The sequence below is a fragment of the Oncorhynchus mykiss genome, chromosome 10 (genome assembly GCF_057628025.1).
Source record: "Oncorhynchus mykiss isolate SJ-2025 chromosome 10, ASM5762802v1, whole genome shotgun sequence".
Classification (NCBI taxonomy): domain Eukaryota; kingdom Metazoa; phylum Chordata; class Actinopteri; order Salmoniformes; family Salmonidae; genus Oncorhynchus; species Oncorhynchus mykiss.
Genome location: NC_143031.1, coordinates 124,360 through 139,159, shown reverse-complemented (window position 1 = coordinate 139,159; position 14,800 = coordinate 124,360). Strand labels below are relative to the sequence as shown.

General features: G+C 49.9%; 2 protein-coding genes across 5 annotated transcripts in view; both read left to right on the top strand.

The window, feature by feature from the left end:
• The first annotated feature begins 135 nt into the window (after positions 1-135).
• LOC110533226 (dynein light chain 2, cytoplasmic) lies at positions 136-5,589 on the top strand. The gene is made up of 3 exons (XM_021617303.3): positions 136-321; positions 4,720-4,856; positions 4,933-5,589. Exons 2-3 carry the CDS (start codon positions 4,725-4,727, stop codon positions 5,068-5,070), a joined length of 270 nt encoding a protein of 89 aa, XP_021472978.1. The 5' UTR covers positions 136-321; positions 4,720-4,724; the 3' UTR covers positions 5,071-5,589.
• Positions 5,590-5,932: 343 nt separating this feature from the next.
• Positions 5,933-14,800, top strand: part of heatr6 (HEAT repeat containing 6) — a 47,767-nt gene continuing 38,899 nt past the window's right edge. For 3 of the 4 annotated variants that reach the window (XR_016484068.1, XR_016484069.1, XM_036989425.2), the window contains exons 1-2: positions 5,933-6,713; positions 13,468-13,575. Coding sequence is in view for 2 of the 4 variants with exons in the window: in XM_036989425.2 (XP_036845320.2) it covers positions 6,420-6,713; positions 13,468-13,575 (402 nt within the window). In the remaining 2 variants the exon portion in view is untranslated. The remainder of the gene's footprint in view (positions 6,714-13,467; positions 13,576-14,800) is intronic. The other variant, XM_036989426.2, reaches the window with a different exon arrangement.

Sequence of the window (14,800 nt, the reverse complement as noted above, 5' to 3'; positions counted from 1 at the left end):
AAATCACCTTCATTCCCTTCTCTCACCCGGGACACGGTGCATTCTGGGTGGAAACAAGATGTGGGCAGGAGCGCGCTAGTGAAAACGATCGCAACACACGGGGGGAGTCGGAATAGCCAATCAGATCGTCAATGCAGTGCGGGGGGGGCGCGGAACAGGCAATCAGATCGTCAATGCAGTGCGGGGGGGCGTGGCATGTAAGTAACCGGTAAACACAGAACCCCGCTCGAAACACGCACAACGGAGGTGAGAAAGACAGAAGTCCAGACAGAACTGCGTTGTTCAACGCGTCTACTGAGCACAAGCAACAGCAGCAAGAGGGTGAGCGAAGTTACATTTCTGTCTCTTCTGTTCTGCATGGAGCTGTGTTGAAACGGTATGGTCTGGTATATGGAATCAGCTGTGTTGAAACGGTATGGTATATGGAATCAGCTGTGTTGAAACGGTATGGTATATGGAATCAGCTGTGTTGAAACGGTATGGTCTGGTATATGGAATCAGCCAAGCATCGGCTGGAGTGGTGTAAACACTTGCCGCCATTGGACTCTGGAGCAGTGGAAACGCGTTCTCTGGAGTGATGAATCGCGCTGCACCATCTGGCAGTCCTACGGACAAATCTGGGTTTGTCGGATGCCAGGAGAACGCTACCTGCCCCAATGCATAGTGCCTACTGTACATTTTGGTGGAGGAGGAATAATGGTCTGGGGCTGTTTTTCATGGTTCAGGCCCCTTAGTTCCAGTGAAGGGAAATCTTAACGCTACAGCAGATGAGTCTGTGCTTCCAGCTGGAAACAGTTTGAGGAAGGCCCTTTCCTATTTCAGTATGACAATGCCCTCGTGCACAAAGCGAAGTCCGTACAAAAATCGTACGACCATCTATCTATTCTATGTTCAACAACGTGTTATTGATTGCCTCATTGCAACAGCATGTTATTGATTGCCTCATTGCTCAAGTGGTTTGCAAGTGATAATGTTTGTCAATTTTGGATCGTCTGTTCTGTGCAAACATTTGCAAATGCATCAGTGCAACAAAGTGATCATCTCTCCAACTCAATCAAATGTATTTATAAAGCCCTTCCTACATCAGCTGATGTCATAAAGTGCTGTACAGAAACCCAGCCTTAAACCCCAAACAGCAAGCAATGCAGGTGTAGAAGCACGGTGGCTTGGAAAAACTCCCTGGAAAGACCAAAACCTAGAGAGGAACCAGGCTATGTGCTGGGGGGAGAGGAACCAGGCTCTGGGGGTGACCAGTCCTCTTCTGGCTGTGCTGGGGGGAGAGGAACCAGGCTATGAGGGGTGACCAGTCCTCTTCTGGCTGTGCTGGGGGGAGAGGAACCAGGCAATGAGGGGTGACCAGTCCTCTTCTGGCTGTACTGGGAGAAGATAAGAGTACATGGCCATTTTTGTTAAAGCCAGAACGTTCATGATGTTCAAATGTAAATAGACTCTCAGCAGGGTCAGATCTCAAATTATCTCATTCTAAAATCTGACCTCTCCACTGGGGGGAAAAACTGATGCAAAATGTAAAACTTCCTGGACCTACCATTTGGTATTGAAACTAAACCATATGATTTTAATGAAAGGTATTTTAATAAACATGAACATGTGAGTGTAAGAAGCACACATTTCAAATAGTCTACATATCATATTAAACAGCATATAGACACACTAAATAGGTCGGAAGCCAGACAGGGAGCCTAAGAAGGAACTAAAATATTTTAATTCAGTTTCAAGGCTATAACCCACAAAGAAATACTTTGAAGCATTAGTGACTGTGACACCGTAGCCTGTTAAGGACATAAAGCGCTCAGTATTTAAACATTTGTTGTGTTGTGATTATAGTCTATACATTTCACATTTAGACTGTGACTTAGAAATAAACACAATTTTAAACCAAAAATGACTTTGGCTTTTGCATTAATTTGGCCAGTTTGTGTCTTCAGGCTCATGTGATAGTGCCTGGAGAGCTGGGCAGCAGTGGAGAATACCCCTCTCTCCACTTGGAGAATACCCCTCTCTCCACTTGGAGAATACCCCTCTCTCCACTTGGAGAATACCCCTCTCTCCACTTGGAGAATACCCCTCTCTCCACTTGGAGAATACCCCTCTCTCCACTTGGAGAATACCCCTCTCTCCACTTGGAGAATACCCCTCTCCCCACCTAGAGAATGGCACTGGGGAATAACAACACCCTTTTGGCCACTCTATCCAGGCTGGGCAGAGATGCAGAGTTGTTTTAAACATTTTCTATAGGTAGGCCTGAAGGTTTAGGCAAAATAACCCAATCAAAACAAAGCCTCTTGAATGTGGGAATATGCCAGGCCTATGAAGTCATCTGAGCGCGACGTCTGTTTCTTGTTGACCGCTGAACGAGTGACCTCGGTTTATTGTTTTGTAAAGCTGACAGAGTTTTTATATACTTTTGTTGGATCCTGTGGCTCTGTTGGGCTTAGTTGCTGTGTGCGCTGCTGTCTGTCCCGGGATCACTTATAGATACTAAACTGCTTGGAGTAACCATGGATTGTTAACTGTCATGGTCAAAACATAGCTAAGACGGGGAGAAGTCTGTCCATAATAAAGCGCTGCTCTACCTTCTTAACAGCACTATCAACAAGTCAGGTCCTAGTTCTGTCACACTTGGACTACAGTTGAGTAGTGTGGTCAGGTGCCACAAAGAGGGACTTAGGAAAATTGCAGTTGGCTCAGAACACGGCAGCACGGCTGGCCCTTGGATGTACACCAAGCTAACATTAATGATATGCATGTCAATCTCTCATGGGTCAAAGTGGAAGAGATTGACTTCATTACTTGTTTTTGTAGGTGTTGACAAGCTGAATGCACCAAGCTGTCTGTCTAAACAACTGCATTTATTTTCAGCAAACTTAACATGTGTAAGTATTTGTATGAACATAAGATTTAACAACCGAGGCATAAACTGAACAAGTTCCACAGACCTGTGACTAACAGAAATTGAATAATGTGTCCCTGAACAAAGGGGGGTGTCAAAATCAAAAGTAACAGTCAGTATCTGGTGTGGCCACCAGCTGCATTAAGTACTGCAGTGCATCTCCTTCTCATGGACTGCACCAGATTTGCCAGTTCTTGCTGTGAGATGTTACCCCACTTTTCCACCAAGGCACCTGCAAGTTCCCAGACATTTCTGGGGGGGAATGGCCCTTGCCCTCACCCTCTGATCCAACAGGTCCCAGACGTGCTCAATGGGATTGAGATCCGGGCTTTTCGCTGGCTATGGTTGGTTGGGTTGTGTATCGGAGGACGCATGACTTTCCACCTTTGTCTCTCCCGAGCCCGTACGGGAGTTGTAGCGATGAGACAAGATAGTAACTACTAACACTTGGATACCACGAAATTGGGAAGAAAAATGGCAGAACCCTGACATTCCTGTTATGCAGGAAATCACGCACAGAACGAGCAGTATGGCTGGTGGCATTGTCAAGCTGGAGGGTCATATCAGGATGAGCCTGCAGGAAGGGTACCACACGAGGGAGGAGGATGTCTTCCCTGTAACGCAATAATGGAGATCCATAAAAAAAAAAAACAGGAAGAGTAGCTGCTGCCTTGACAGAAACTAATGGGGATCCATAATAAATACAATTAGCATAGCGTCGTTAGGGAGGGATTGGCCGGTAGGGATATCCTTGTCTCATCGCGCACTAGCGACTCCTGTGGCGGGCCGGGCGCAGTGCACGCTAACCAAGGTTGCCAGGTGCACAGTGTTTCCTCCGACACATTGGTGCGGCTGGCTTCCGGGTTGGATGCGCGCTGTGTTAGGAAGCAGTGCGGCTTGGTTGGGTTGTGTATCGGAGGACGCATGACTTTCCACCTTTGTCTCTCCCGAGCCCGTACGGGAGTTGTAGCGATGAGACAAGATAGTAACTACTAACACTTGGATACCACGAAATTGGGAAGAAAAATGGGGGTAAAAATGTTAAAACATGTATGTAGTAGACCCACTGAAGGACCAACCCCACAGACAATCGGCAGAGGAAGTTCAAATGTAATTGTATTCAATGTTCGTGACGGACAAGGGACGTTTTAGTTTTTTTCCTTTGTAAATGTGCGTCCCTCTGACTAGAGCGCCGTGTCACTCTAGTGCCAGTAACAGGACTCGGAAGGGGTGCTAGTCGGACAGACTGAGCCCAAGCTCTGGTTAAAAGTAGGGTGCTAGTCGGCCGGACTGGGCCCAGGTTCTGGTCAGAAGTAGTGCACTGTAGGGTGCTAGTCGGCCAGACTGGGCCCAGGTTCTGGTCAGAAGTAGGGTGCTAGTGGGACAGACTGGGCCCAGGTTCTGGTCAGAAGTAGTGCACTGTATATAATAAGGTTCCATTGGTATGTAGACAGACGGTTGTCACAAAACCACCTCCGTTATTACACTATAATAGTGCAGGAGGTGTTCGCCAAGCTTCTCTGTATGGCTGTCTCACGTACCTGTTCCACAGCAGACTCCTCTAGCCTCTCTCCAGTCCCGTTCTCCTTCTAACGCACTGCTTACGATACCATCACAGCAGACTCCTCTACCCTCTCTCCAGTCCCACTGCTTACGATACCATGAATTAGGATCTACAGGTTAAATCTGCAATATTTTACTTTTTGTGTGACCTGACAATTCACAATTTTAGGAACCAGGAAATGGTGAAGCCATCAGATTTCTCCGTAGTGTATCTTTAACTAACCTTCTTCTCCCTCCCCCTCTAGTCACCATGACCGACAGAAAGGCTGTCATAAAGAATGCCGACATGTCAGAGGACATGCAGCAGGATGCTGTGGATTGTGCCACTCAGGCCATGGAGAAATACAACATTGAGAAGGACATCGCTGCTTACATCAAGAAGGTTACTAACCAGACAGACATCCTGTGTGTGTGTGTGTGTGTGTGTGTGTTTCTAAATGTTCCCTGTTTTGTTCCAGGAGTTTGACAAGAAGTACAACCCCACGTGGCATTGCATTGTGGGTAGAAACTTTGGCAGCTACGTGACGCATGAAACCAAACACTTCATCTACTTCTACCTGGGCCAGGTGGCCATCCTGCTCTTCAAGTCTGGTTGAACCCCTACAACTTAACCACTACTCCCTAACCACCTAACGTCTACCTGGGCCATCCTCCAGCTCTCTCTCCTCCCGTCTCCACTGACCGAGGCAGGCTGCTACTCCTCCCCTGGATTGTGATACATTGATGGTTGTGGCCACACACACATTGAAGAGTTCTAGATGATTCTCCATTGTGTCTGTGCGGTGCTGCATGGGCCATGTACATGGTGTGTATCTGTTGCAGTATAATTAACATGTGATACACCCTGTCCCTATACACTATTCCTTATGTAGTGCACTACTTTTGACCAGGGCCCATAGGGAATGGGGAGGGAGGGGAGGGGAGGGGAGGGGGGGCGTTTGGGACACAACTGATGACTACGTGTATATTTTGCAGTATGAGAAACATGCTACTCACAGAGTTGCTGAAGGCCTACAAAGTAGAGATTATTATGTTATGTGTTTTTCTTTGCACTGCTGTATAAAATGCTTTGACTGTTGCTTCTGTGTTGGTTCATAAAGATTTGTTCAACACTATTTAAAAGGAACATGGACTAGTGATTTACTGGGGGCGTGTCATCTCTCATCATTCATGGCAAAGATACAGAACACCTGTCTGTGGAGAGATTCAGGTCATCTCTTTCTCCAAGCTTGTGCTTGGGGGTCATGGATAAGAGCCAGGCAACTCATGATCCATCCTATGGATACACCAAAAGCCTGTATCAAGAATTACAAACCATCTGTGGAGTCTTGATACGACCATGAGATATTACATCCACCTAGTGCCAGGGTCCCATAACTGAAATATCAATGGGTAGCTAGTGCCTGCCTCCTATTTGACTGATGTTTCTCCCTGTCTGTCTCATTGATGTTCCTTAAGCTACTGCTGCTGACTGCCTTTCTGAGCTGCTTCAAGACACCTGAAGCAGTGGAATCAACCAGGAACTGACACATTCTACATTTTCAAAGTGACCGATTCTTGTCGATAATAAAGTAATATTTCAAATGTTATTAATGTTAGATATAAATAGTAACCTGTGCACTGGAAATACATTTGTGAAAACGGTTCAAGATTAGTGGTGGATTTAAAATGGCCTATATAAAACACCTCTGGGTTTATTTTCTCTGGGATTAGAAGCTGCACAGAACAGGAAACCACTCTTATGTCACTTTCTTAGAGGAATAGGACTAATGAAGAGAATTTAATGTAGACCGTGACTGGCCTCACACTCCATAGTGTAGGTCTCGGTGTATGCACCTTATAAATTGGATGCGATCCGCCAATCCGAAGAAGAAGAAAAGGGAAACTACACTTTGACCTCCTGTCAACCCCGGATGTACCATTGCAGCAGAGTTTTTCCTGAAAGATGGCTGCCAGAGCAACGTTGTCACCAGGCTCTAGTCCTCCAATGTCTTCCAGCCTAGCCGGTATTAACGACGGTGTGTCAGTAACGCTATCACCAGATGCGGTCCCGTTCAGCCCGCTGGCTCCGGGGGACCGGGAGGAGATGGGTTCCGTGGCGGGGCAGTTCTCCCACTACGCATCCAAGCTCCGCTCACTGCGAGCCGGAGATCCAGCCAGCCTGAAAACACAACTCAACCTGCTGTTCGACCAACTGATATCTGAAAACTACAGCCCGAACCACAACATACGACCTGAGGTACAGTAGCTATGATGAAGCTATGGACATTTGAACTTTAAACTTAGCTAAACTAGCTTGCTAGTTACTGGGATTTTGATTAAGTCAATATTGCTTGAAATGAACAATTTACTTATGTAGCTTGCATTTGAAATTTTAGGTTTCAAAACAGCCTGTTTAACTAAAGCCCGTGGAAAGGTGTTTCTGTCCTTAAGGCTTTTAACATGAACAACTTTCAATACCTTTGCCTAACCTACGTGATTTAACCAAAGATGTTTGGCATCCATTACTCGTTGTTACAGCATAGGTACAGTTTGGTGTAGTGCAGAGAATTTTCAACCAGCCTTGGTGATACTATCTTCTGCGTTGGCCAAACGTGTTATCTTTTTAAAATGTCCTGTTGCAGTGGCACCCATGGTGCTCAGGATGCATTAGCTGTTAGGCTGTCCACCCCACCACGGTGCTCAGGATGCATTAGCTGTTAGGCTGTCCACCCCACCACGGTGCTCAGGATGCATTAGCTGTTAGGCTGTCCACCCCACCACGGTGCTCAGGATGCATTAGCTGTTAGGCTGTCCACCCCACCACGGTGCTCAGGATGCATTAGCTGTTAGGCTGTCCACCCCACCACGGTGCTCAGGATGCATTAGCTGTTAGGCTGTCCACCCCACCACGGTGCTCAGGATGCATTAGCTGTTAGGCTGTCCACCCCACCACGGTGCTCAGGATGCATTAGCTGTTAGGCTGTCCACCCCACCACGGTGCTCAGGATGCATTAGCTGTTAGGCTGTCCACCCCACCACGGTGCTCAGGATGCATTAGCTGTTAGGCTGGCCACCCCAACGGTGCTCAGGATGCATGACCCGCTAGGCTGTCCACCCCCCCACGGTGCTCAGGATGCATAACCCGCTAGGCTGTCCACCCCCCCACGGTGCTCAGGATGCATTACCTGTTAGGCTGTCCACCCCACCACGGTGCTCAGGATGCATTAGCTGTTAGGCTGTCCACCCCACCACGGTGCTCAGGATGCATTAGCTGTTAGGCTGTCCACCCCACCACGGTGCTCAGGATGCATTAGCTGTTAGGCTGTCCACCCCACCACGGTGCTCAGGATGCATTAGCTGTTAGGCTGTCCACCCCACCACGGTGCTCAGGATGCATTAGCTGTTAGGCTGTCCACCCCGCCACGGTGCTCAGGATGCATTAGCTGTTAGGCTGTCCACCCCACCACGGTGCTCAGGATGCATTAGCTGTTAGGCTGTCCACCCCACCACGGTGCTCAGGATGCATTAGCTGTTAGGCTGTCCACCCCCCCACGGTGCTCAGGATGCATTACCTGTTAGGCTGTCCACCCCACCACGGTGCTCAGGATGCATTAGCTGTTAGGCTGTCCACCCCACCACGGTGCTCAGGATGCATTAGCTGTTAGGCTGTCCACCCCACCACGGTGCTCAGGATGCATTAGCTGTTAGGCTGTCCACCCCACCACGGTGCTCAGGATGCATTAGCTGTTAGGCTGTCCACCCCACCACGGTGCTCAGGATGCATTAGCTGTTAGGCTGTCCACCCCCCCCACACACACACACACAGGGCTCAGGATGCATTAGCTGTTAGGCTGTCCACCCCACCACGGTGCTCAGGATGCATTAGCTGTTAGGCTGTCCACCCCACCACGGTGCTCAGGATGCATTAGCTGTTAGGCTGTCCACCCCCCCCCCACACACACACACACAGGGCTCAGGATGCATTAGCTGTTAGGCTGTCCACCCCACCCACACACACACACACAGGGCTCAGGATGCATTACCCGCTAGGCTGTCCACCCCCCCCCCCACACACACACACACAGGGCTCAGGATGCATTAGCTGTTAGGCTGTCCACCCCACCACGGTGCTCAGGATGCATTAGCTGTTAGGCTGTCCACCCCACCACGGTGCTCAGGATGCATTAGCTGTTAGGCTGTCCACCCCACCACGGTGCTCAGGATGCATTAGCTGTTAGGCTGTCCACCCCACCACGGTGCTCAGGATGCATTAGCTGTTAGGCTGGCCACCCCAACGGTGCTCAGGATGCATGACCTGCTAGGCTGTCCACCCCCCCACGGTGCTCAGGATGCATAACCCGCTAGGCTGTCCACCCCCCCACGGTGCTCAGGATGCATTACCTGTTAGGCTGTCCACCCCACCACGGTGCTCAGGATGCATTAGCTGTTAGGCTGTCCACCCCACCACGGTGCTCAGGATGCATTAGCTGTTAGGCTGTCCACCCCACCACGGTGCTCAGGATGCATTAGCTGTTAGGCTGTCCACCCCACCACGGTGCTCAGGATGCATTAGCTGTTAGGCTGTCCACCCCACCACGGTGCTCAGGATGCATTAGCTGTTAGGCTGTCCACCCCGCCACGGTGCTCAGGATGCATTAGCTGTTAGGCTGTCCACCCCACCACGGTGCTCAGGATGCATTAGCTGTTAGGCTGTCCACCCCACCACGGTGCTCAGGATGCATTAGCTGTTAGGCTGTCCACCCCCCCACGGTGCTCAGGATGCATTACCTGTTAGGCTGTCCACCCCACCACGGTGCTCAGGATGCATTAGCTGTTAGGCTGTCCACCCCACCACGGTGCTCAGGATGCATTAGCTGTTAGGCTGTCCACCCCCCCCACACACACACACACAGGGCTCAGGATGCATTAGCTGTTAGGCTGTCCACCCCACCACGGTGCTCAGGATGCATTAGCTGTTAGGCTGTCCACCCCACCACGGTGCTCAGGATGCATTAGCTGTTAGGCTGTCCACCCCCCAAAGGTGCTCAGGATGCATTACCCGCTAGGCTGGCCACCCCAACGGTGCTCAGGATGCATTATCCGTTAGGCTGTCCACCCCACCACGGTGCTCAGGATGCATTACCCGTTAGGCTGTCCACCCCCACGGTGCTCAGGATGCATTACCCGCTAGGCTGTTCACCCCCCACACCACAGGGCTCAGGATGCATTACCCGCTAGGCTGTCCACCCCCACACGGTGCTCAGGATGCATTACCTGTTAGGCTGTCCACCCCCCCATGGTGCTCAGGATGCATTACCCGCTAGGCTGGCCACCCCAACGGTGCTCAGGATGCATTATCCGTTAGGCTGTCCACCCCCCCACGGTGCTCAGGATGCATTACCCGCTAGGCTGTCCACCCCCGCACAGTGCTCAGGATGCATGACCTGCTAGGCTGTCCACCCCCCCACGGTGCACAGGATGCATAACCCGCTAGGCTGTCCACCCCCCCACGGTGCTCAGGATGCATTACCCGTTAGGCTGTCCACCCCCCCACGGTGCTCAGGATGCATTAGCTGTTAGGCTGTCCACCCCCCCATGGTGCTCAGGATGCATTACCCGTTAGGCTGTCCACCCCCACGGTGCTCAGGATGCATTACCCGCTAGGCTGTTCACCCCCCACACCACAGGGCTCAGGATGCATTACCCGCTAGGCTGTCCACCCCCACACGGTGCTCAGGATGCATTACCTGTTAGGCTGTCCACCCCCCCATGGTGCTCAGGATGCATTACCCGCTAGGCTGGCCACCCCAACGGTGCTCAGGATGCATTACCCGTTAGGCTGTCCACCCCCCACGGTGCTCAGGATGCATTACCCGCTAGGCTGTCCACCCCCCCCACGGTGCTCAGGAGCATTACCCGCTAGGCTGTCCACCCCCCCCACGGTGCTCAGGAGCATTACCCGCTAGGCTGTCTACCCCCCCACGGTGCTCAGGATGCATTACCCGCTAGGCTGTCCACCCCCCCACGGTGCTCAGGATGAATCGACTAGGATTGTACCTTTTGGCTTCTGGACAACGAAAAAAGTTATCAAAACCAATAGGGCTGTAGGGAAATGACAGTGGTGGCTCCAATAGAACAGGAGAGAGATGACATAGTGGTGGGTCCAATAGAACAGGAGAGAGATGACATAGTGGTGGGTCCAATAGAACAGGAGAGAAATGACATAGTGGTGGGTCCAATAGAACAGGAGAGAGATGACATAGTGGTGGTTCCAATAGAATAGGAGAGAGATGGCATAGTGGTGGGTCTAATAGAACAGGAGAGAGATGACATAGTGGTGGGTCCAATAGAACAGGAGAGAGATGGCATAGTGGTGGGTCTAATAGAACAGGAGAGAGATGACATAGTGGTGGGTCCAATAGAACAGGAGAGAGATGACATAGTGGTGGGTCTAATAGAACAGGAGATTGATGACATAGTGGTGGGTCCAATAGAACAGGAGAGAGATGACATAGTGGTGGGTCTAATAGAACAGGAGAGAGATGACATAGTGGTCTGTCTAATAGAACAGGAGAGAGATGACATAGTGGTGGGTCTAATAGAACAGGAGAGAAATTACATAGTGGTGGGTCCAATAGAACAGGAGAGAGATGACATAGTGGTGGGTCCAATAGAACAGGAGAGAGATGACATAGTGGTGGGTCCAATAGAACAGGAGAGAGATGACATAGTGGTCGGTCTAATAGAACAGGAGAGAGATGACATAGTGGTGGGTCTAATAGAACAGGAGAGAAATTACATAGTGGTGGGTCCAATAGAACAGGAGAGAGATGACATAGTGGTCTGTCTAATAGAACAGGAGAGAGATGACATAGTGGTGGGTCTAATAGAACAGGAGAGAAATTACATAGTGGTGGGTCCAATAGAACAGGAGAGAGATGACATAGTGGTGGGTTCAATCAAAAGTTTGGACACATCTGCTCATTCAAGGGTTTTACTTTTCTTTTTACATAAAAAATATGAAGTAACACATATGGATCCATGTAGTAACCAAAAAAGTGTTAAACAAATAAAAATAGATTTTAGATTTGACATTCTTCAAAGATCCGCCCTTTTCCTTGACAGCTTTGCAAACTCTTGGCATTCTCTCAACCAGCTTCACCTGGAAGGCTTTTCCAACAGTCTTGAAGGAGTTACCACACATGCTGAGCACTTGTTGGCTGTTTTTCCTTCACTCTGCGGTCCAATTCATCCCAAACCATCTCAATTGGGTTGAGGTCGGGCGATTGTGGAAGCGAGGTCATCTGATGCAGCACTCCATCACTCTCCTTCTTGGTCAAATAGCCCTTACACAGCCTGGAGATGTGTTTGGTCATTGTCCTGTTGAAAAACAAATGATAGTCCCACTAAGCACAAAGCAGATGGGATGGCGTATTGCTGCAGAATGCTGTGGTAGCCAATCTGGTTAAGTGTGCCTTGAATTCTAAATGAATCACAGACAGTGTCACCAGCAAAGCACACCCACACCTCCTCCTCCATGCTTCACGGTGCGAACCACACACGGGGAGATCATCCGTTCAACTACTCTGCGTCTCACAAAGACACAGCAGTTGGAACCAAAAATCTCAAATTTGGAGGCATCAGACCAAAGGACATATTTGGCTACCAAGTGGCGCAGCTGTCTAAAGCACTGCATCTCAGTGCAAGAGGTGTCACTACAGACCCTGGTTTGATTCCAGGCTCTATCATAAGCGGCCGTGATTGGGAGTCCCATAGGGCAGCGCACAATTGGCCCAGCGTCGTTAGGGTTTGGCCGGGTTAGGCTGTCATTGTAAATACGAATTTGTTCTTAACTGACTTGCCTAGTTAAAGGTTAAATAAAAAAAATCCATCCATATAATGTCCATTTCTCGTGTTTCTTGGCCTGATTCACACCGTCTCCTCTGAACAGTTGATGTTGAGATGTGTTTGTTACTTGAACTCTGGGATGCATTTATTTGGGCTGAAATTTCTGAGGCTGGTAACTCCACTCTAATGAACTTATCCTCGGCAGCAGAGGTAACTCTGGGTCTTCCTTTCCTGTGGCGGTCCTCATCAGAGCCAGTCGTCATAGCGCTTGAAGGTTTTTGCGACTGCACTTGAAGAAACTCGTTATTGACTGAACATGTCTTAAAGTAATGATGGATTGTCATTTCTCTTTGCTTATTTAAGCTGTTCTTGCCATAATATGGACTTGGTCTTTTTTATCTTCTGTATACCACCCTTACCTTGTCACAACACAACTGATTGGCTCAAACGCATTAAGAAGGAAAGAAGTTCCACAAATGTACTTTTTGCAAGGCACACCTGTTAATTGAAATGCATTCCAGGTGACTACCTCATGAAGCTGGTTGAGAGTGCCAAGAGTGTGCAAAGCTGTCATCAAGGCAAAGGGTGGCTACTTAAGAATCTAAAATATATTTTATATTAAACAACTTAATAATGCCGAATCATGCATAGTAACAGGTGTTTACATGGTTTTGAGCATGTGCTAGGTAATAGGAATTTCAACTTTAGTACCGGCGTTTGAGTAGGGTAAACAATATTTTTCTTTGGATATTTTGTCTCAAATTTTGAGCAGCTGAAGGCATAGATAACAGGTGGAATAAGTTTAAATGTAAAATAAGTAAACATTCTGGCTTGTAAGGCACATGTCCAGGATTCTGCAGTGCTTTGTTTGAACATTTGTTGGCATACAGTCAGTCTGATTTATTAGACGAGATTAGCTCATGTTGGCTGTAATGGTGATCGTTTCTGGTCTCCCCCAAAAGTGCGCTTGTTCACGTCCTCTTATCTAATTTGAAAGGAAATGACTGGTATAAGATGATATTTTATTATGGCATGCCTCCACCAATCCCATGCTTTTAGATTTGAAGGAAGTAGGAAACAAGTGTACACTTAAGGAGATGTTAGGAGATGCCTTCTGCTTACTTACTGGTTGTGGTCGTCTGGTTGTGGTCGTCTGTTGACAGGAGGTGTGCGCACTGCTCATCCACGTGACCCGCCTGGTTCCTCTCAGCCAGGAGCACTTGGTCGTCAAGCTATGTCAGCTTACACACCACCTCCTCAACCAGCTACAGGTATCCCCCCCACACACCACCTCCTCAACCAGCTAAAGGTATCCCCCCACACACCACCTCCTCAAGCAGCTACAGGAATCCCCCACCCCCACACACCACCTCCTCAACCAGCTACAGGTACCACCCCACACACCACCTCCTCAACCAGCTACAGGTATCCCCCCACACACCACCTCCTCAAGCAGCTACAGGAATCCCCCACCCCCACACACCACCTCCTCAACCAGCTACAGGTACCACCCCACACACCACCTCCTCAACCAGCTACAGGTATCCCCCCACACACCACCTCCTCAAGCAGCTACAGGAATCCCCCACCCCCACACACCACCACCTCAACCAGCTACAGGTATCCCCTCCCCCACACACCACCTCCTCAACCAGCTACAGGTACCACCCCACACACCACCTCCTCAACTAGCTACAGGTATCCCCCCACACACCACCTCCTCAACCAGCTACAGGTATCCCCCCCACACACCACCTCCTCAACCAGCTACATGTATCCCCCCCCCCACACCACCTTAACCAGCTACATGTATCCCCCCCACACACCACCTACTCAACCAGCTACAGGTATACCCCCCCACACACCACCTACTCAACCAGCTACAGGTATACCCCCCCACACACCACCTACTCAACCAGCTACAGGTATACCCCCCCACACACCACCTACTCAACCAGCTACAGGTATACCCCCCCACACACCACCTACTCAACCAGCTACATGTATCCTCCCCCCACACACCACCTCCTCAACCAGCTTACATGTATCCTCCCCCCACACACCACCTCCTCAACCAGCTACATGTATCCTCCCCCACACACCACCTCCTCAACCAGCTACAGGTATCCCCCCCACAAACCACCGCCTCCTCAACCAGCTACAGGTACCCCCCCCCACACATACCACCTCCTCAACCAGCTACATGTATCCTCCCCCCCACAAACCACCGCCTCCTCAACCAGCTACAGGTATCCCCCCCACAAACCACCGCCTCCTCAACCAGCTACAGGTACCTCCCCCCCCCACACACACACACCACCTCCTCAACCAGCTACAGGTACCTCCCCCCCCACACACACACACCACCTCCTCAACCAGCTACAGGTACCCCCCCCCCCCACACACACACACACCACCTCCTCAACCAGCTACAGGTATCCCCCACAAACCACCGCCTCCTCAACCAGCTACAGGTACCCCCCCCACACACACACA